This window comes from Phyllobates terribilis, unplaced genomic scaffold, assembly GCF_046119375.1.
Source record: "Phyllobates terribilis strain yellow unplaced genomic scaffold, ASM4611937v1 Scaffold_5__5_contigs__length_657084704, whole genome shotgun sequence".
NCBI lineage: Eukaryota > Metazoa > Chordata > Amphibia > Anura > Dendrobatidae > Phyllobates > Phyllobates terribilis.
This window is the reverse complement of record NW_027362765.1, coordinates 321,641,329-321,663,018: the sequence shown is the minus strand read 5'-3', so window position 1 is coordinate 321,663,018 and position 21,690 is coordinate 321,641,329. Positions and strand designations below refer to the sequence as shown.

The window sequence follows — 21,690 nt, the reverse complement described above, 5'->3', positions numbered from 1 at the left end:
TCTAGAATTCTGGATTGGTGTAGGAATAGGTCTGAGAAAGCATGGGTTGGGATTGAACAAAGTTTCACAAACATCCCTCTAATAAATACCCCTTGGCTAGATCTATCTACGGTTTCTACACTCAAAACTCAATAATTGTATTCTAATTTACTGAAATAATGACTTTTGTGTTTTCATTTACTGTAAGCCATAATCATCAACATTAATAGAAATAAACACTTGAAATAGATCACTCTGTTTGTAATGACTCAATATAATATGAGTTTCACTTTTTGTATTGAAGAACTCAAATAAGTTAACTTTTTGATGATATTCTAATTTAGTGAGAAGCACTTGTACTTTTTCATTCTCATTCTCTCCTGATTGAACCCCTGGACCAGTCTAAAACATGATTCCAATCTCAATAGGGAGAGATCTGGGTCGCACTATGACAAGGGATCAGGGGAGGCGTATCTTCACCTTGACACATAAATCATTCATCAGCTTGCGATTTCAGGAGGCCGGCTATAAACTGTTTTCATGATGGTATCGGGTCCCAACTCACCTACACTCTATATTCCCAGACGCTAGTCCCATGTGTTGGAGATGTGGAGAGGAGGAGGGTGACCTACTACATATTTTCTGGACCTGCAAAACTCCTTTCTCTTTTCTGGGGAAAAGTTCAACTAGTGATTCGTAAATTCACTGATCTAATTTCAGTCCTTGACCCAGCTCTCATCCTTCTCCATCACGGTGATATCTCTTTAAAAACATATAAAAAGTCGATACTGAGACATTTGATTACATCTGCTAGAGCATGCATTCCTTTCTTATGGAAAAGTGATACCGCCCCGGCAATCTCACTCTGGTTTTACAAAATAAATTAGATTATGTTAATGGAGGAACTCAGATCAACAATCAATAACTCCAATGACAAATTCTACAAAACATGGTTCTATTGGCTGGAGTTTAAATCTTCCGCTGATTACCTTGAGCTCATAGGGGAAAACTAAGTCTACACTTTAGGAGCCTCTTTGATGTCCCCTCTCCCTCCTTCCCATACATCCCTTCCCGAACCCACCTTTGTCTTTGTGTGTATTTGTGTTTTTGGTTTAACTTCTACTCTTGTTTTTTCTTTATTATCCCTCTTTGTTAATTTACATGAGTGTGTAATGATTTAATGTTTAAGTCTGAGTCACCAAGATGATATATTCTAAAACATGTTGAACCAATGTACGACAAGTGAGTCTACCTAGGATTGTGTGTACTTTATTTTGTTATGAAAATGCTATTTAGGCTGTGCGCCCACGATGCGCTTTTTAAGCTTAAAAAACGCATGGTAGAAAGCCTGCCATGTTCCCCAATGATAATCCGCATGTGCTGTGCGCATGCTGCGGAAATTTCCACTGCGGATTATCATTGCAGAAAAAAAAACAGAACTACCAATTATTTTACGGAAGCGCTGCGTTTTCGCCGCCATTGACTTGCATTGGAACGCATGGATTCCACATCACTGCATCTGTACATGCGGAATCCATGCGTTTGAATGTGCGGATGGTACCCAGGTCTGGAGAGGAGGATACTCTCCTCCGGACCCGGGTACCATAGAACCTGTAAAAAAAAGAATAAAATAAAAAATAAATATTATATTTACCTTCAGATGGCCCCCGGTGTGCTTGTCTTCGCTTGCCGGCAGATCGCGGTGGACTCAAGGACCTGCGCTGACGTCATTTAGTCATGTGACGGCAGGTCCTTCAGTGTACCGCGAGCTGCCAGCAAGCCAGGACGGAGCGAAGCAAGACTGCGGGGGCCATCAGAAGGTAAGTATAGATTTATTTTTTACAATTCTTTACAGTCACACTATATAAATCCATGCCGTTTGCATGGATTTATATAGTGTGACCAAGTTGTCAAGCACTTTTCCAAGTGATGCTAAAATCACTTGGAAAGCGCTTGTCAACTCGCATGCGGAAATGCATGTGAAGAACGCTTCACATCCGCATGTCCCTGGCAGGAAAAACGCATGTACAATCCGCATGTACAATCCGCATGTACAATCTGCATGTACAATCCGCATGCGTTTTTTCTGCCAGGTACAGTACAGACCAAAAGTTTGGACACACCTTCTTATTTAAAGATTTTTCTGTATTTTCATGACTATGAAAATTGTACATTCACACTGAAGGCATCAAAACTATGAATTACCACATGTGGAATTATATACTTAACAAAAAAGTGTGAAACAACTGAAAATATGTCTTATATTCTAGGTTCTTCACAGTAGCCACCTTTTGCTTTGACGACTGCTTTGCACACTCTTGGCATTCTCTTGATGAGCTTCAAGAGGTAGTCACCGGAAATGGTCTTCCAACAATCTTGAAGGAGTTCCCAGAGATGCTTAGCACTTGTTGGCCCTTTTGCCTTCACTCTGCGGTCCAGCTCACCCCAAACCATCTCGATTGGGTTCAGGTCTGGTGACTGTGGAGGCCAGGTCATCTGGCGTAGCCCCCCATCACTCTCCTTCTTGGTCAAATAGCCCTTACACAGCCTGGAGGTGTTTGGGGTCATTGTCCTGTTGAAAAATAAATGATGGTCCAACTAAACGCAAACCGGATGGAATAGCATGCCGCTGCAAGATGCTGTGGTAGCCATGCTGGTTCAGTATGCCTTCAATTTTGAATAAATCCCCAACAGTGTCACCAGCAAAGCACCCCCACACCATCACACCTCCTCCTCCATGCTTCACGGTGGGAACCAGGCATGTAGAGTCCATCCGTTCACCTTTTCTGCGTCGCACAAAGACACGGTGGTTGGAACCAAAGATCTCAAATTTGGACTCATCAGACCAAAGCACAGATTTCCACTGGTCTAATGTCCATTCCTTGTGTTCTTTAGCCCAAACAAGTCTCTTCTGCTTGTTGCCTGTCCTTAGCAGTGGTTTCCTAGCAGCTATTTTACCATGAAGGCCTGCTGCACAAATTCTCCTCTTAACAGTTGTTGTAGAGATGTGTCTGCTGCTAGAACTCTGTGTGGCATTGACCTGGTCTCTAATCTGAGCTGCTGTTAACCTGCGACTTCTGAGGCTGGTGACTCAGATAAACTTATCCTCAGAAGCAGAGGTGACTCTTGGTCTTCCTTTCCTGGGGCGGTCCTCATGTGAGCCAGTTTCTTTTAGCGCTTGATGGTTTTTGCAACTGCACTTGGGGACACTTTCAAAGTTTTCCCAATTTTTCGGACTGACTGACCTTCATTTCTTAAAGTAATGATGGCCACTCGTTTTTCTTTACTTAGCTGCTTTTTTCTTGCCATAATACAAATTCTAACAGTCTATTCAGTAGGACTATCAGCTGTGTATCCACCAGACTTCTGCACAACACAACTGATGGTCCCAACCCCATTTATAAGGCAAGAAATCCCACTTATTAAACCTGACAGGGCACACCTGTGAAGTGAAGACCATTTCCGGTGACTACCTCTTGAAGCTCATCAAGAGAATGCCAAGAGTGTGCAAAGCAGTCATCAAAGCAAAAGGTGGCTACTGTGAAGACCCTAGAATATAAGACATATTTTCAGTTGTTTCACACTTTTTTGTTAAGTATATAATTCCACATGTGGTAATTCATAGTTTTGATGCCTTCAGTGTGAATGTACAATTTTCATAGTCATGAAAATACAGAAAAATCTTTAAATGAGAAGGTGTGTCCAAACTTTTGGTCTGTACTGTAGATGCAGAAACGCTCAGGAAAAATCCGGAGCATTTCTGCATCGTGGGCACATAGCCTTATTGTTATTTCTATGTGGTCTTGTTTAACTCACTACTTATGGCACAATTAGTCCCCTGTGTTTGTATTTGTATTCCTTTTTTTGGAAACGTAATAAAGATAAATTTATAAAAAAAAAGTAAAACTTAAATAAAAATTATATCCTTGAAAACGCCATATTTTCCTGCAAAAACAAGCCACCATACAGCTCCATCAGGGAAAAAGCAAAAAGCTAATAGAATAAAGCGATACAAAAACAATTCATTTTTTTATAAAATTGTTTTTATTGTGTAAAGCAGCAAAACATAAAAAGAAAGACATAAATGTGGTATTGCTGTAATTGTACTGACCCGAAGAATAAAGCTGCCTTATCAATTTCACCACACTTAAAAGAATTCCTGAATTGCCCTCACAATACTCTGTTGGCACAAATATGGAAAAAATTATAGCTCTCAAAATATGGTGATGCAAAAACTTGTTTTGGAAAAAAAAAGCGTCTTTTAGTATGTGATAGCAGCCAAACATAAAAACCCGATATAAATCTGCTATCACTGTAATCACACTGACCCGAAAAATAAAGTCTAATTCTTCAGCTGCTGTTGATTTGTTCATTCTGCCTCCCAAAGATCGCAGTAAGGCTCGGTTCACATTTATCCTGAGCCCTGTGCTGAGCACTTACACCGGGGTTTCCATGTAAATTTCTGAAATACACGATTCAGACGCAATCCTAGGCAAAATATACCCTATAATGAGGCAGATGGAGGCACTGTGGACTCGTCTGGCCTATGTGCCCGTCTTTTTAAGCATGCATAAAATCGTTGATCGCCACAGTTTTTTGCACCTCTTAAAAGAAGGACACCACTAAACAGAGACCAGACGAAGTCCAGAGAAACTCGGCTGCTTCATTAGAGTGAACTTATATGTTGGAGGTTTCAAGTGAAGAACGCCATTTGGAGATTTAGATGCAAACCCCGATGTAAGTGCTCAGCGTAGAGAGCAGGATAAATGTGATCCAAAATGTTATGTAAAATGTTCCCAGCAAAGGCTTAAACTCAATGCACAAATAAAAGCAAGTCCCGCAAAGGTCAGTTTATCTTTCAATGGAAATATAGGAGGCTTCCACGTTACTGGTAGCACATAAGCTCTGGAAAGGTGAAATGGCTCCTCACCCCCCAAAAGAAATCCATCAAATTCTGTGCTCCCAAATGCAAATGCCCCTCCCTTCTAATCCTCAGTGTGCCTAAATCACATTTAGCGTACATATGTTTGTCAGTACTGTAGCGATGAGAGCCCGCTTAATATACCGGGTGTGTGTCTGCAGAAGCACAAGCTCGTCACTACAATGTACGGGCACTGCAATGTATGGGCACTATAATTGCAGATTTGCAATTTTCACTCAGCAACAGCTATTGCTGTTTGTTTCTGGAAAACACACATGGAGTCAAAATCGTCACTACACTTGTATATAAATTCCCAGAGGGGTGTAATTTCCAAAATGAGGTCACTTGAGGGGTGACTTTGCAGTTCTGGAACTTAGGAGCTCTGTTTATGGAGTTCACAAACTATTCTAGGAAAATCTGTGCTCCAAGAGTTAAATAGCTCTTCGTCCCTCCCGAGTCTCGCCGTATGGATAAGCAGTACAGTACAGCCACATATGGGGTATTGCCACGTTTAGCAGAAATTTTGTGAAAATTTTTTAATTTTTATTAATTTCCCTGGGGCTAAAACAAAATTTATGTGGTAATAATGTAATTATTTTTTCTTCAATGCCCAATGGTATAAGGTTCTATGAAAAACCTGTGGTGTAAATATGATCACTGTACCATTAATTGAATTTATTGATGGGTTTAATTTGTAAAATGGGGTCACGTATGGGAGGGGCACTGCTGTTCTGGCACCTCAGAGCTTTGTTAATGTGACATGGCACCTGCAATCCATAACTGCAAAATTTGCATTATAATATGGCACTCAATCCCTTCTGAGCTTTGTATTGTGCCACAAAAATAGTTTGTGACCACATATGGGTATTGGTGTACACAGGAAAAATGGCAAAACCAATTGTACCATTCATATTCTCCTGTTTACTGTTGTGAAAATGAAACATTTGGGGCTAAAGCAACATTTTTTGTGGGAAAAATTTAATTTTTTTATTTTCACAACGCAACGTTATAAAATTCTGTGCAGCATCTGCGGATTCAAGGTGCTCACCACACCTCCAGATAAATTCCTTGAAGGGTGCCGTTTCACTTGTGTGTTTAAACACATCAGAATGTCAGGATTCTTGTTGTCCTTCTGGAAATTGACCACTAGTGGCTGCTATTGTTTACCTTGATAACTGTGATGCAATTCCACTTCTTACCATTTAAGGTTGCTGTTGTGATCTGCAATTGCCCTTTACTAAGATGGCAGATTCTCAACCTGTGGAAACCATCTTGTTTCTGTTTGGGCCTAGTTAAAGCCACATGGAATACTCACTCATTGCTTGAGTGTTGTGTCTAGCTGTTAAGTCAAGTTCAGTTTCCAACTCCTTATTCTGAGATCTTACCCAGAATGTTCCTACTCTTCCCTGGATTGTTGCTGCAAGTTCCACCACTGCCTGCTGTTTCCTGCTACTGCTTCCTCGGCCATTGGTCTTTAGTCATGTCTCACCAGTATCATAACAAAGGGCTCTGTAAACCCATCATGGCACCCACAGACCACTCCATCAAAGTCTGCGCTTAAAAACCTCGCTCCTTCCTTTCGGAGCTCAGCAATGAACCCAAACAGTAGCTTCCCACCACACAGAAGTTGCAAAACAAATTTTGGAGTCCATGGCGTGTAAAGCACCTGTGGGTTCAAGGTACTCACCTTACCTCTAGATAAATTCCTTGAGTGGTGTAGTTTCCAAAATGGGGTCACTTGTTGGGGTAAAGCTGCACCATTTGACTTTTGGAGCACAAAATTGGCTGGAATCGATTGCGGACGCCATGTCGCATTTGGAGAGCCCCTGAGGTGCCTAAACAGAGGAAACCCCAACAAGTGACCCCATTTTGGAAACTAGACCCCTCAAGGAACTTATCTAGATTTGTGGTGAGCACCTTGAACTCCCAGGGGCTTCACAGAATTTTATAATGTTGAAGTGTGAAAATAAAAAAACACATTTTTAACACAAAACTGCTACTTTAGCCTCAAATTTTTAATTTTCACAAGGGCAGCCATAAAAAATGGACCCCAAAATGTGTTGTGCAATTTCTCCTGAGCACGCTGATACCCCATATGTGGTGCAAAGCCACTGTTTGGGCGCACAGCATGGCTTGGAAGGTAAGGAGCGCCATTTGACTTTTGGAATGGAAATTTGACTGGAATCGATAGCGGACGCCATGTTGCATTTGGAGAGCCCCTGAGGTGCCTAAACAGAGGAAACCCCCAACAAGTGACCCCATTTTGGAAACTAGACCCCTCAAGGAACTTATCTAGATGTGTGGTGAGCACCTTGAACCCCCAGCGGCTTCACAGAATTTTATAATGTTGAAGTGTGAAAATAAAAAAACACATTTTTAACACAAAACTGCTACTTTAGCCTCAAATTTTTAATTTTCACAAGGGCAGCCAGAAAAAATGGACCCCAAAATGTGTTGTGCAATTTCTCCTGAGCACTCTGATACCCCATATGTGGTGCAAAACCACTGTTTGGGCGCATGGCATGGCTCGGAAGGTAAGGAGCGCCATTTGACTTTTGGAATGGAAATTTGACTGGAATGGATAGCGGACGCCATGTTGCATTTGGAGAGCCCCTGAGGTGCCTAAACAGAGGAAACCCACAACAAGTGACCGAAATTTACAATCTACTCCTCTGTATAAATTAATCTAGTGGTGGGAAAATAAGTAGATAGGTAAATGGTCACTAAACCAATAGATGAATTCCCACAGAGGTGTCATTTCCATAATGGGGTCACTTCAGGGGGGATTATGCTGTTCTGGCACTTTTCAGAGTACCAGAGCTAAAGAATCCCCCCTGAAGTGACCCCATTTTGGAAATGACACCCCTCTGGGAATTCATCTATGGGTTTAGTGACCATTTTAACTCAATGGATGATTTCCAGAAACAAGCACACAATGGAAGGTTTAGATTCTGGAGAACCCCCCCTGGAAATTAAGTGAGCTCTACTCGAATGTGTCATTCACTAAATGAACCAAATGTTTGAATGACAAATTGGGATACATTTTTACAGTTTAAAAACGTGGTTCTGTGTGGAATATTTTAAAGCAGTCAGTGACGCATAAGGCTGGCAATGATGGGCATTGTGGGCAATAGTAGCGGGTATCACGCCTCATTCCTCTCTTAGTACATACACGACATCTTTTCTGGGGGTTCCTTCTTGTTTCCCTTGCTGGAATAAGTTCAATAAAATGTCGCTCAGTGAGTCTTTTCACATCCTCAGATTCTAATGGATGAGCGGGGCTAACACTTTGAAAGACAAGATTTTCAATTACCTTTTCTTGATAATCAAGAAAAGGATCGTAATTTCCTGCTTTTTTGTACAACACAAAAGAATTGTATGTGGCCACCTGAAACAAATAAATAACCAACTTTTTATACCAGGTATAGGACTTTCTTGATACCTGGTATGGCTGTAGAACCTGGTCTGCAAGGTCCACACCCCCCATGTGTTTGTTGTAGTCAATGACTGACACAGGTTTTTGCTTCGGAGTGGTGGATCCTAGTTCTACAGTGGCCCTTGTGGCATCTGTGTGGATCGAGCTGAGGACAAAAATATCCCTCTTATCCCTATATTTCAGGGCAAGCAGCTCTCCGTTGCGTACAGCCCCTGACTGCCCCTTTTGAAACTTTTGGTTGACCAATGGTTGTGGAAACCCCTGACGGTTTTTACGGATGGTCCCACAAGCCCCGATGTTGTGTTCAACCAGACTTTTAAATAGGGGTATGCTGGTGTAATAATTGTCCACATATAGATTGTAGCCTTTTTGAAAAAATGGACTTATCAGCTCCCAAACAATTTTTCCAGATGTCCCCAGATAAGTAGGGCATCCTGGTGGGTTTAGTTGGCTATCTTTCCCCTCATATATGCGAAAAGCGGATGTGTATCCGGTTGAACTTTCGCACATTTTATAGATCTTTATTCCAAACCTTGCCCTTTTAGATGGGATAAATTGCTTGAGGTGCAGTCTTCCTTTGAATTTTACAAGGGACTCATCTATAGAAATATTTTGTGTTGGGGTGTAGAGGCTTAAGAATTTTTCTGACAAATTTTCAATGATGGGTCTAATTTTATATAACCTGTCATGTTCTAGGGCATTTCTGGGCAGGCATTGACTATTGTCGTTAAAATGCCAAAACCGCATGAGCATTTCATAACGGGTCCTAGGCAGAACGACTGAAAACATAGGGGTGGCTTGAACAGGGTGGTTGGACCAGTAGGATCGAATGCTCGGTTTTTTAACAAGCCCCATGGCAAATGTAAGTCCTAAAAATTTTTTTATTTCCGGGACATTAGTTGGTGTCCATAAATTTGCCCTAGCATAGTAACATCGGGGATTCTGGCTTATGAATTGGCATGCATATAAATTTGTTTGCACTACAATATGCTCTAGCAAGCTGTCTGTAAAAAAACAAATTAAAAAAATGAATTGGTCCAAAATCTTCCACCTCCACATTTATACCAGGAATGGCGTTGAAATCAGGGCTGAATGGAGCAGCCGAATCTGAAGCCTCCCATCTGGGAAATGCTAGATCATGTGGCAAGGCCCCTTGTACACTGGCGTGCGCCAATTCACTAGTAGCAGGGACAGCGCTTGTACTGGGCAGTGTTCCCTGATTTGGAGACGTTTCTCCAGTAGCGCTATTTGCCCCTATTGCTGTACTGGTCCTTGGGCTTGAGGATGGAACAGAATCACTGCTCATTTCTGAGCTCTCAGTGTCGCCGCTATTAAAGCCCTCAAAATCCATATCTCCATCTGAGATTGCACTGTCATCAGTGTCAGAACATAGCAGGGCATACACCTCTTCTGCGGTATAAGTCTGACGGGCCATTTTATTTTTATATTTTTTGACTGGACTGAACGGACCGGACTGAAAGGACGGGACCGGACTGGACTGACCGGACTGGACTGACCGGACTGGACTGACCGGACTGATCTGACAGAACTGACTGACTGACAGATCTGACAGGACTGACTGATCTGACAGGACTGACTGACTGATCTAACAGGACTGACTGACTGATCTGACAGGACTGACTGGACTGATCTGACAGGACTGACTGACTGACAGGACTGACTGATCTGACAGGACTGACTGCCTGACAGGACTGACTGATCTGACAGGACTGACTGACTGACTGATCTGACAGGACTGACAGGACTGACTGATCTGACAGGACTGACTGCCTGACAGGACTGACTGATCTGACAGGACTGACTGACTGACTGATCTGACAGGACTGACAGGACTGACTGATCTGACAGGACTGACTGACTGATCTGACAGGACTGACTGACTGATCTGACAGGACTGACTAACCCTAACTCTTACTTTCTTTTTTATTTTTTTCACTTTTACTGTGGCAAGGCTGACAGCTCTTGTCACAGTGTTTCTCCTCTGCTCTCTCACTGAGATCGGAGGAGAAACAATGTATTTATCAGGCAGATCGCCCGGGAAAGTTTGTTGCTAAAACAAACTTCCCTGGTGATCTCTCTGATTGGCTGGTGTGACGCTGACATCATCGAGACCTGAGCCAATCAGGTCTCGATGATGTCAGAGGTCACAGCACCGGGATCCCCGCCGCTGGCAGGTATGTGCGGGGTCCCGATCGCCGAGCACCGGCTGTCACTATCTTTTAAATGCCGCGATCGCTATGGATCGCGGCATCTAGAAGATAGGAACAGGTTAACATCATGGGGACCTGATCCAATCAGGTCCTCATGATGCCACATGTCAGAGCTATCGCTCTGAACCGGTACCGCAGCGCTAGCAGGACCCTGGGGGTCCTGAGCGCTGCGGGACCACCCACCGTTTTTAAACGTCGGCGCTGCACAGAGCTCAGGCAGCGCCGACGTTTATGTACAGTGGGCGGTCGGGAACCGGTTAATGATTCATATTAAAAATACATACATGTATAGCTCAACAAACATGATTACAGGAAAAACAGACTCAGGGATATATAATAAGTACCCAATAATTCATTTCCTGTGGGGCATAGATCAGTAGAAAGGAAAATATAAATGGCAAATCCAAACTATGTGTTAAAGTGCATGGTGCAATAAATAGATAACTTGGTGGGGCCTAGCTATATGGTATTTATATGGTATTTATTCCTTTCTATGTATTTACTTGATCCATATAATGCATTTAATTTAGCACTCTAATTTATCTATATCCACTGTGATTTCATTTATTTATTTATACTTTTGAGTGGCTGCTATATGTATTGATTGCACCATGCACTTTAACACATAGTTTGGATTTGCCATTTATATTTTCCTTTCTACTGATCTATGCCCCACAGGAAATGAATTATTGGGTACTTATTATATATCCCTGAGTCTGTTTTTCCTGTAATCATGTTTGTTGAGCTATACATGTATGTATTTTTAATATGAATTTATTAAAATTAATAATTTTTTAAAAAGGATTATGTGGTTGTTCATTGTTTATCTGAGTGGGTCTTATATTGAATAACCCGTTATAAATATACTATACTATTTCTAGATAGTTGTGTTGCCTATGGTTTTTTTCAGTTCATGTGATCTTTCTGCAACTACAGTGGATTTTAATTCATACAATAAAAGTTTACTTTTTATCCTACAATATCCTTAGATGGATTCGGAATAATACCAATATTACCCCTATACAGTGATCTTATAGTGGTAGATATCAATTATAAAGTTGTGGCCAAATATTTTAAGTCTGACACAAATTTTAGTTTTCATAAAGTTTACTGCTGCTGATCTTTTAGTCAGATTTACTGAAGTACAATAATAAGTATTTCATACGCTTTTAAACTTTCATTGATAAATACATCAAGTTTATGTGAAGCCTCGATATTTACAGTGTTGTCCCTTATTTTTCAAAACTTCTACAATTCACCCTGGCAGCTGGATATCAGCTTTCTGGGCAAAATTCTGACTGATGGAAACCCATTCTTGTCTGATCAGTGCTTGTACTTTATTACAATTTGTGTTTTTGTTTCCCCAGCAGCTTTTTAAAGGGGTAAACAAAGTGCATTTTAATGAATAGATCTTGGCATTAAAATGCATTTGAATGGGTTTAAAAATTGTTCATATGCTAAGATAATCTTAGAAATGTTCCCCTACTATGCCTTATAAAAACAAAAGACCGCTGATTGCACAATAGTTTAGGGAGGAGTTGCTGCAGATTGCCCATGAGGTCCCACTAGCTGGACACTTGGAGATCAGCAAAACCAAGGCTCAGCTATCCCACCACCTCTATTGGCCCAAAATGGGGACAGATGTTACCAATTACTGCAGCTCTTGTATCATTTGTCAAAGGTGGGGAAGTTGGAGTTTGTCCCCGAGGCTCCCTTGATCCCGTTGCCGGTGATATAGGAGCCTTTCCAGAGGATGGTTTGTGTGAACTAATCAGTGGTACCCTTAAGCAGATGGTTAAGCTGCTGGTGGAGTCCCATAGGTACTGTATGACTGGGTACCTAGCACACCTGCTGTTTGCTTACATAGAGGTAAACCCAGGAGTAGACGGGAACCAGTGATGAGAGCGCACACTGGCACGGCAGCAACTGAGCTGCGTGTCACTCACACAGTGAAAATGAGAATGTCTGAAACTGGCCTTATACAGCTTTTCCTCTGCACTCCAACACACTTAGGTGACTATAACCAAACGTATTCAGGTGTGTCCTTCCGAACTCCATCAGAGCAGACTTCCTCTCTAATGGAATAGCGAAGACAGCCACTGATTGCCTGCAGCAGTTGCATAACATTGTTTATGTCATGAGACTAGAAGTGGACTTAAGGCCCTGTCACACATAACGAGATCGCTAGCGAGATCGTTGATACGTCACGGGTTTTGTGACGCAATAGAGACATCGCTAGCGATCTCGCTACGTTAGACAGGTAGCAATGATCAGGCCCCTGCTGCGAGATCGTTGATCATTACAAAGCTCCCTGGACCATTCCTGGGTCGTTGCACTCCCGCTGGGCAGTGCGCATCGCTGTATTTGACACCTAGCCAACGACCTCGTCCAGCGATTCAGAACTGAGACACGTAGGCGTGCATAAATTGGACTATTCCGCACCCCTCGTCCCCGATTGGTGGTCGCTACGGCGTTCTCATTTCCGGACGCGCATAAAGAAGGCAACAGAATAGTGATTCCGTCCTTTGTTTCTGACCTCGTGCTTTATTGCAGATCCTAGCAGAGTTCTCCGGGCTGTTAATATCCGTTCATTGGACTAGTGCTGATTTTTGCGGATCATTGCAGCGTTCTCCAGCTGTGACTCCGCTTTGAACATATCAGACATCTTTAGTGAGGTAGGTATTGTTTGAGGTCTCAGATGCGTTTCCATTTTTTATTCTTTTATCACACATTTACTAATTATCTGTTATCTTTGCTTTTCAGGGAGGGAGGGCTTGGCTTCTATTTGTATATATATACGTATGCTTTTGCATGGGCAGATATTTTAGGGGTCTCGTGCACACGCACCCACACAGCGCATTTTCTGTCATGCTCACTGACAGAATGGAATATGGTTTTCCATGATATTTTTTATATACAGTTTCAATACTTGTGTTAATTGTTTTGTTGAAAGTGTTCTCATCTTTTCATGTTATGTTTGCAGTTTGCACATCATGGACGACGGGCAGTGTGCTATTGTGGTTGCTGCATTGCTGGTTGAGGAAGCTCGGCGTCAAGATGAGGCACGAAAGCTACAGAGGCGTTCCAAACGAAAGCGTCGCATGTGGACCAGAGAGTGGCTGCAGAAGAGGTCTGAATTGTCCCACATGCAACTTGTAAGAGAGCTTCAGGAGAAGAATCCTCATGATTTCCGCAACTATCTGAGGATGTCAGAGGAATCTTTTAAAGAGTTATTGGAACGAGTTACGCCTCGTATTCAACGGAAGGATACAGCGATGCGTGCTGCCATTCCGGCAGATGAAAGATTGGCAGTCACACTGAGATTCCTGGCCACCGGACGCTCACTCCAAGACTTGCATTTTTCTGCAGCCATTTCAAGGCCCATGCTCAGTGTTCTAATCCCGGAGACATGTAATGCAATTTACCACAGTCTACGTAGTTACATACAGTTTCCCAACACGGAGGAGGAATGGAAAAAGATTGCCTCTGATTTTGAGCAGCTGTGGCAGTTCCCTAACTGTGGTGGGGCTTTGGGCGGGAAACATGTCCGAATCACTCAGCCACCAAATAGCGGATCCTATTTTTATAATTATAAGGGCTATTTCAGCATCATCATGATGGCCCTTGTTAATGCCAATTACGAATTTATAAATGTAGATGTTGGCATGAACGGCAGGGTTTCTGATGGTGGTGTTTTAGAGCACACACTTTTTGGAGAGCGATTGGACAACTGTGACCTACACTTGCCTCCCAACTCAGAGACTACAGGTAACCTTAATTTTGTTTTTGTCGGCGATGAAGCCTTCCCACTTCATCCCAATCTTATTAAACCGTTCCCCCAAAAAAGTCTTACCCAGGAAAGAAGAATTTTCAATTATCGTTTGTCAAGGGCACGTCGTGTTGTCGAAAATGCCTTCGGTATCATGGCCAACCGCTTCAGAGTTTTTCACACGCCAATTAACATGAAGCTTACATCAATAGACTCTGTTGTTTTGGCCTGTTGCACGCTTCACAACTTTCTTCGTCGACGTGATGCAATTACGTACTGTCCGCCTGGCTTCGTGGACTCTGTGGACCTAGCCAATGGGGAAGTGGAGCTCGGAGAATGGCGTGCAAATGATCCTGCAATTGTAGGCCTTCAACCAGTGGGATATGGCAGAAACACCCATGATGCGAAGACCAGCCGCGACAACTACTGCCAGTATTTTAACGGTCCTGGTGCTGTTACTTGGCAGCATCAGAACTTATAGTGGGCAACTACTGACAATTATACACTACTTTCAGTTTTGTATTGATTTGTGTAATAAACTGTGTTTAACTTTGCAAAAGATTTGTTTATCATTGTTTCAATAGTAAGGGCCCGTATATACATACGTGTACTACTCCAGGGGCGTACATAGGAATCATGGGAGCCCATAGCAGAAGTTATAATTGGGACCCTGCCACAAAAAAAAAAAAAAAAAAAGGAAATAATTGTTGGGGACACAGAAGAGCAGATCTCACAACCTTCCAGCCTTTCTTCCTTTCTGAACTCCTAGATTACTCTTTCATAGCCCCATAAAAATGTGATGCCAACAAAAGTGTCCCCCTTAACACAGTATGATACCCCGATGGTGACTTCCTCCTTTTTAGCCTCCACATGCACAGTGTAATGACCCTAATGTATCACATGAGCCATGTATGAGGGAGGTGGAGTCGTGGAGTCGGAGTAATGGAAATTGAGGAGTTGGTTTGGCTTATCGACTCCGCAGCCCTGTATACCAGGATGAGAGAGCACACAGTATAATGCAGCCCCCCATAGGGTAAAAGGCAGCCCCAGTCCTCCAGTATTATCAGTACTGACTGATTTACAAAAATATATAAATACATACTTACCACTCCTTATTCCCCGCTGCTTCAGTCTCTGCAGCCTGTCTCTCTCATCACGACAGCAGCTGGCAGCTCCACTGTCTGACACAGCGTGGTGCATCGTAGCAGCGTTGCCGCTGTTTGATTAACCGCCACCCACCGGCACTGTACTCAGTAATGGCTGCGTGTAGTGTGTTGTGCGGCTGTGCCTTGTAGTAATGCCGGCCCACTCAAGCACAATTAAAGGTGTTGGCCATGTCTGAACACAGTGGCAGTGGGCGGCGGCGGCAATCAAACAGCGGAGCGTGGGGTACAGAATGGGGGAGACTGCTATGGGGTCCGCTGGCTCACGGGCCCCCTACGGCCACAGGCCCCATAGCAGTTATGTGGCCTGCCACCAATGGCGGTACGCCACTGTTGTACTCGTATGTATACATCCATATACACATCCATATACACATACATATTCAGATACATAAAAATCTACACCCATATCCACACTTATATACAGATAACCAGATATACACACACATACTCACAGACACAAAAGTATGCATACCTATACAAAAATATAGATACATATCTAAACCACCTAGACACCAGTGTTCCTGTGTGACCGTCAGACTGGAGACACTGCTGCGTTCTACAGATGACGCATTATCAATACAGCGTCTCTAGTCCGACACGCTAATAATTCAAGTCACAGCAGCGTTCTCTAATAAACCGCGGGTTTATTGGCGACGTTGATGCGTCGTGGGCGTGGTTACCGACGTTCATGCGTCGTGGGCGGGTCTAACGACGTAGTTGCGGCCTAGCTTATTAAGAGCATTATGGCATCCAGGGTCAGGGCATCTCCTTGGGGTGACGCTGAGGTGCGCTACCTTGTGGAGCAGCTGGATGCACTTGATTATGAGTGCCATGTGCACTCTGAGCATCCAGTGCTCCATAAGCGGGCGGTGCTGCAAAGGATCGGTCGGGGCCTGGTCCAGAGATTTGGGGTGCAGCGCTCTGCTACACAAATCCAGAAAAAGCTGGCGGACCTGAAATATAGGTCTGCCGACCGAATCGTCAGCATCCGGTCACGGACCCTGCCCCGCCGTGGTGAGTGGTTTTAAAATATGTTAACACAATATATGACAGAACATTAGTTACAACTGCAATTACCTTAGGTATCTAATGTTATTTGTTTTCCAGCGCCTGCAGCCCCAGAGCCCCCAAGGGAGTCACCTCCAGCCCTGGAGCCCCAGCAGCATTCCTCTACCAGCTCGCCAGCATCACTCCGTGATATAGGTGCAGCTTCGTCTTACGGTAATGCTTTCACATGAAATACAGTTCATACAACTTGGAAAGTATAGGGCTGTCATGTACTATTAAGTCTTGTGTCTTTCTCTAGCCGGTGGTGCCAGGGGATCCGGGTGGTCACTCAGCTCGTCATCATCCGAGCAAACCGAAAACCGTAAGTGTTAAATACCAAACATGTACCTGATAGGCTGTGTGCCCACGATGCGTTTTTTAAGGTGTTTCTGCAGCGTTTTTGCTGCTGTGGAAACGCATTAAAAGCGCATGGTAGAAGGTCTGCCATGTTCCCCAATGATGATCCGCGTGTGCTGTGCACATGCTGCGGAAATTTCCGCTGCACATTATCATTGCGGAAAAAAACGCAGCACTACCAATTATTTTGCATAAGGGGTTTTTTTTGCGCCGCTATTGACTTGCATTATAATGCGCCAATTCCGCAATACTGCATCTGTACTTGCGTAATTAGCGCGTTCTAATGTGCGGATGGTACCCGGGTGTGGTGCATCGTGGGCACATAGCCTTAATTTGATGAATGTACAGAATTATTGGACTTTTAAGTTTAACTATTACCTCCGTAGAAATCCCAACATTACAAGATCTCCTGGCATCACAACGGAGACTGAGTGAAGAGATCCACCAGCACGGAGTGATGCTGGCAAGATTTGTGGCAGCCCATGACCGTCACGGCAGCCAATAAATTATTTTTTGTTATGTGGTTGATATTATTTGGTTGGTTATATTTTTTATATTTTTATAAAAAAAAGTTAGTTTATATCCACTATTGTCTACACTTTGTTACATCTAATCCTATCCTGTGAGATACTGCCTGACAGGTTGTGTATCTAATCCTATCCTGTGTGATACTGCCTGACGGGTTGTGTATCTAATCCTATCCTGTGTGATACTGCCTGACGGGTTGTGTATCTAATCCTATCCTGTGTGATACTGCCTGAAGAGTTGTGTATGTAATCCTATCCTGTGTGATACTGCCTGACAGGTTGTGTATCTAATCCTATCCTGTGTGATACTGCCTGACGGGTTGTGTATCTAATCCTATCCTGTGTGATACTGCCTGAAGAGTTGTGTATGTAATCCTATCCTGTGTGATACTGCCTGACGGGTTGTGTATCTAATCCTATCCTGTGTGATACTGCCTGACGGGTTGTGTATCTAATCCTATCCTGTGTGATACTGCCTGAAGAGTTGTGTATGTAATCCTATCCTGTGTGATACTGCCTGACGGGTTGTGTATCTAATCCTATCCTGTGTGATACTGCCTAAAGAGTTGTGTATCTAATCCTATCCTGTGTGATACTGTCTGACGGGTTGTGTATCTAATCCTATCCTGTGTGATACTGCCTGACGGGTTGTGTATCTAATCCTATCCTGTGTGATACTGCCTGACGGGTTGTGTATCTAATCCTATCCTGTGTGATACTGCCTGACGGGTTGTGTATCTAATCCTATGTGATACTGCCTGACGGGTTGTGTATCTAATCCTATCCTGTGTGATACTGCCTGACGGGTTGTGTATCTAATCCTATCCTGTGTGATACTGCCTGACGGGTTGTGTATCTAATCCTATCCTGTGTGATACTGCCTGACGGGTTGTGTATCTAATCCTATCCTGTGTGATACTGCCTGACGGGTTGTGTATCTAATCCTATCCTGTGTGATACTGCCTGACAGGTTGTGTATCTAATCCTATCCTGTGTGATACTGCCTAAAGAGTTGTGTATCTAATCCTATCATGTGTGATACTGCCTGATGGGTTGTGTATGTAATCCTATCCTGTGTGATACTGCCTGACGGGTTGTGTATCTAATCCTATCCTGTGTGATACTGCCTGACGGGTTGTGTATCTAATCCTATCCTGTGTGATACTGCCTGAAGAGTTGTGTATGTAATCCTATCCTGTGTGATACTGCCTGACGGGTTGTGTATCTAATCCTATCCTGTGTGATACTGCCTAAAGAGTTGTGTATCTAATCCTATCCTGTGTGATACTGTCTGACGGGTTGTGTATCTAATCCTATCCTGTGTGATACTGCCTGACGGGTTGTGTATCTAATCCTATCCTGTGTGATACTGCCTGACGGGTTGTGTATCTAATCCTATCCTGTGTGATACTGCCTGACGGGTTGTGTATCTAATCCTATCCTGTGTGATACTGCCTGACGGGTTGTGTATCTAATCCTATCCTGTGTGATACTGCCTGACGGGTTGTGTATCTAATCCTATCCTGTGTGATACTGCCTGACAGGTTGTGTATCTAATCCTATCCTGTGTGATACTGCCTAAAGAGTTGTGTATCTAATCCTATCCTGTGTGATACTGCCTGACGGGTTGTGTATCTAATCCTATCCTGTGTGATACTGCCTAAAGGGTTGTGTATCTAATCCTATCCTGTGTGATACTGCCTAAAGGGTTGTGTATCTAATCCTATCCTGTGTGATACTGCCTGACGGGTTGTGTATCTAATCCTATCCTGTGTGATACTGCCTGACGGGTTGTGTATCTAATCCTATCCTGTGTGATACTGCCTGACGGGTTGTGTATCTAATCCTATCCTGTGTGATACTGCCTGACGGGTTGTGTATCTAATCCTATCCTGTGTGATACTGCCTAAAAAAGTTGTGTATCTAATCCTATCCTGTGTGATACTGCCTAACAAGCAGTGCAGGGGCAGTAAAGCCCACTCCAAAGTCGGCTTTCACACCCTCCTGCTTATTGATGTTATCAGCTGAAGTTGTGTGGGGGCAGGAAAGCCGTCTGAAGTCGGCTTTAATAGCCGCCTGCAAATTGATGTTATCAGCTGAAGTTGTGTGGGGGCATGAAAGCCGTCTGAAGTCGGCTTTAATAGCTGTCTACTAATTGATGTTATCAGCTGAAGTAGTGTAGGGGCAGGAAAGCCATCTGAAGTCGGCTTTCATTGCCGCCTACTTATTAATATTATCAGCTGAAGTTGTGTGGGGGCAGGAAAGCCGTCTGAAGTCGGCTTTCACAGATGCCAGCTAATTCAAGAAGAAGAGAGAAGAGGAAAGAATAAGAACATAGTATGAAAACTATAAGGAAGACCTAACATGTTGATCCAGAGGAAGGCAAATAAAACCATGCTCCGTTTTGGGGAAAAAAATTCCTTCCTGACTCCACATACGGCAATCAGACTAGTTCCCTGGATCAACGCCCTATCAAGAATCTAGTATATACAACCTATAATCTGAGTCAGACTCATGGTGCATGGTATGGCAGATCATTGCCATACCGTGCACCATGACTATGACCCCAAAGACTAAAAGAAGGGAAGTAGGAAGAGGAGGGGAAGAAGACCAGCTGTGAAGAAGACCAGAGGACACAGGGAGAAGACAGAAGACAGGTGATAAAGCCTGGAGCCGGAGGAGGAGAAGGGGAGGAGGTGATCACCAGCGGAGAGCAGGGATGGGAATAGACGGTAGAGAATGGAGGGGAGGGAACGGAGATTGGGAAGGGATTGGAGGGCAGGGGTGAGGGGTCCCACCCTCGGGAAGAGGTAAAGCAGAAAATAAGGCAACAAAAAAACATTTTTATTTCAATCAGGGTGAGATCAGAGGGCAGGGGTAAAGTTAAAAAAGAGGACAATAAACCTTTTTTTTATAAACAAACAAAAATGTGAACAATTTTAACAATTTAAATAAGTATTAAATTAACAATATTTACAAAATGATAAAAAAAAATTGAAATGAAACATCACTACAGTTCTTCATATCGATTACCTGTATTTGTGTATCCGTGCCTGGGGGAAACAAAAGAATCAGAACACATGGGATACTGTGGGGGGGGGGGGGGGGGGCAAGGCTTTGTAGATGCCGGATCCTCTGCACTGGTGTGCTGCGAAATGGGTCCGGCATATGGGTCCAAGAATGTTGTTGAAAATGGCCAGGGTCAATCAGAGTATGTACAGTAGACGTTTCATTAAGTTCACCGGCTGCCGCTTTATTTAAAGTCTCAAACATGACCCTTTCTGCGTGCGCCCTCTGTCGGTCATCCAGCCTCTGTAGTCTCTCGCCAGCATATGTTGCAAAGCTGTCCCGCTTGGCCTGGGTCTGCAGAAGTAGAATCTTGTTCGCCAGAGATACTAGATCTGGCGATGGCGGCAAGCTGGCCTTCCTTTTCCTTGATTTTCTTTGTCGCCGAGGCACAAGGTCTTCACTTGTAGAGGCCATAGGGTCTTCATTCACCGATGCCATAGGTTCCTCATTCCTTGACATAACACTCGCCTCCTCCATACTACGTTCCGTAGCCGAGATGTCGTCATCTTGCCGATGGTGCTGTGGGAACACAAAATTAAAGTTAAGATTTGGTTACAACATCCAGCAGGTATGTTATGACCAGCATGGGTACACGTGCACTAAAAAACAAATATGAGGGGCAGCTAAACTATGGCATGTACATTGAAAGTATAAATGCTATTTACAGGGAAGCAAAGAAGGTACTTACATCTTCAACAGGGGAGTCAGTCCGTATGTCGGGGTCTTCTTCCGGGGTCGGCCGCATCGTACACGCCATTCGCCGAGATAGCTCCTGGTCACGGGTGAAGGCAAGCAAGTCATAATACCATAATGTCGGCACATAAACCTCATCTGTGCCGGTACCTGACTTCTTTGATTTCTCCACCCGGTTGAGTTCTTTCTTATATACGGTGCGTAGACCCTGGATCTTTCTCTTCACCAGCTCTTCATCCACCTTCTCGTTGGGGCCATGCCTTTTAAAGAGGGAAATCAATTGCTGGTAGGCCTCCCTCTTTTTCTCTCTATTGCAGTAGTCTGTTGATTTTATTTGCCAAAGGCACGGCAGGGAGCGGTAGAGGTCAATCATTTCCCTCACAAACTCTTCACTTTTGAAAGCCATCTGAAAAGGATAGCAATACAGTGAGCATACATGAAACATTTTAAAACAAAGTAAAAAGTACTACACACCATTTGCTGACTAAAAATGGC

The 21,690-nt window shown here is 43.5% G+C and overlaps 1 protein-coding gene across 1 annotated transcript; it reads right to left on the bottom strand.

The window, feature by feature from the left end:
- Positions 1-4,126: 4,126 nt before the first annotated feature.
- On the bottom strand, positions 4,127-21,690 carry LOC141271557 (uncharacterized). Its single transcript, XM_073681607.1, has 3 exons — positions 21,191-21,690; positions 20,575-21,021; positions 4,127-4,159 (listed from the first exon to the last, which is right to left on the bottom strand). Exons 1-3 carry the CDS (start codon positions 21,638-21,640, stop codon positions 4,127-4,129), a joined length of 930 nt encoding a protein of 309 aa, XP_073537708.1. The 5' UTR covers positions 21,641-21,690.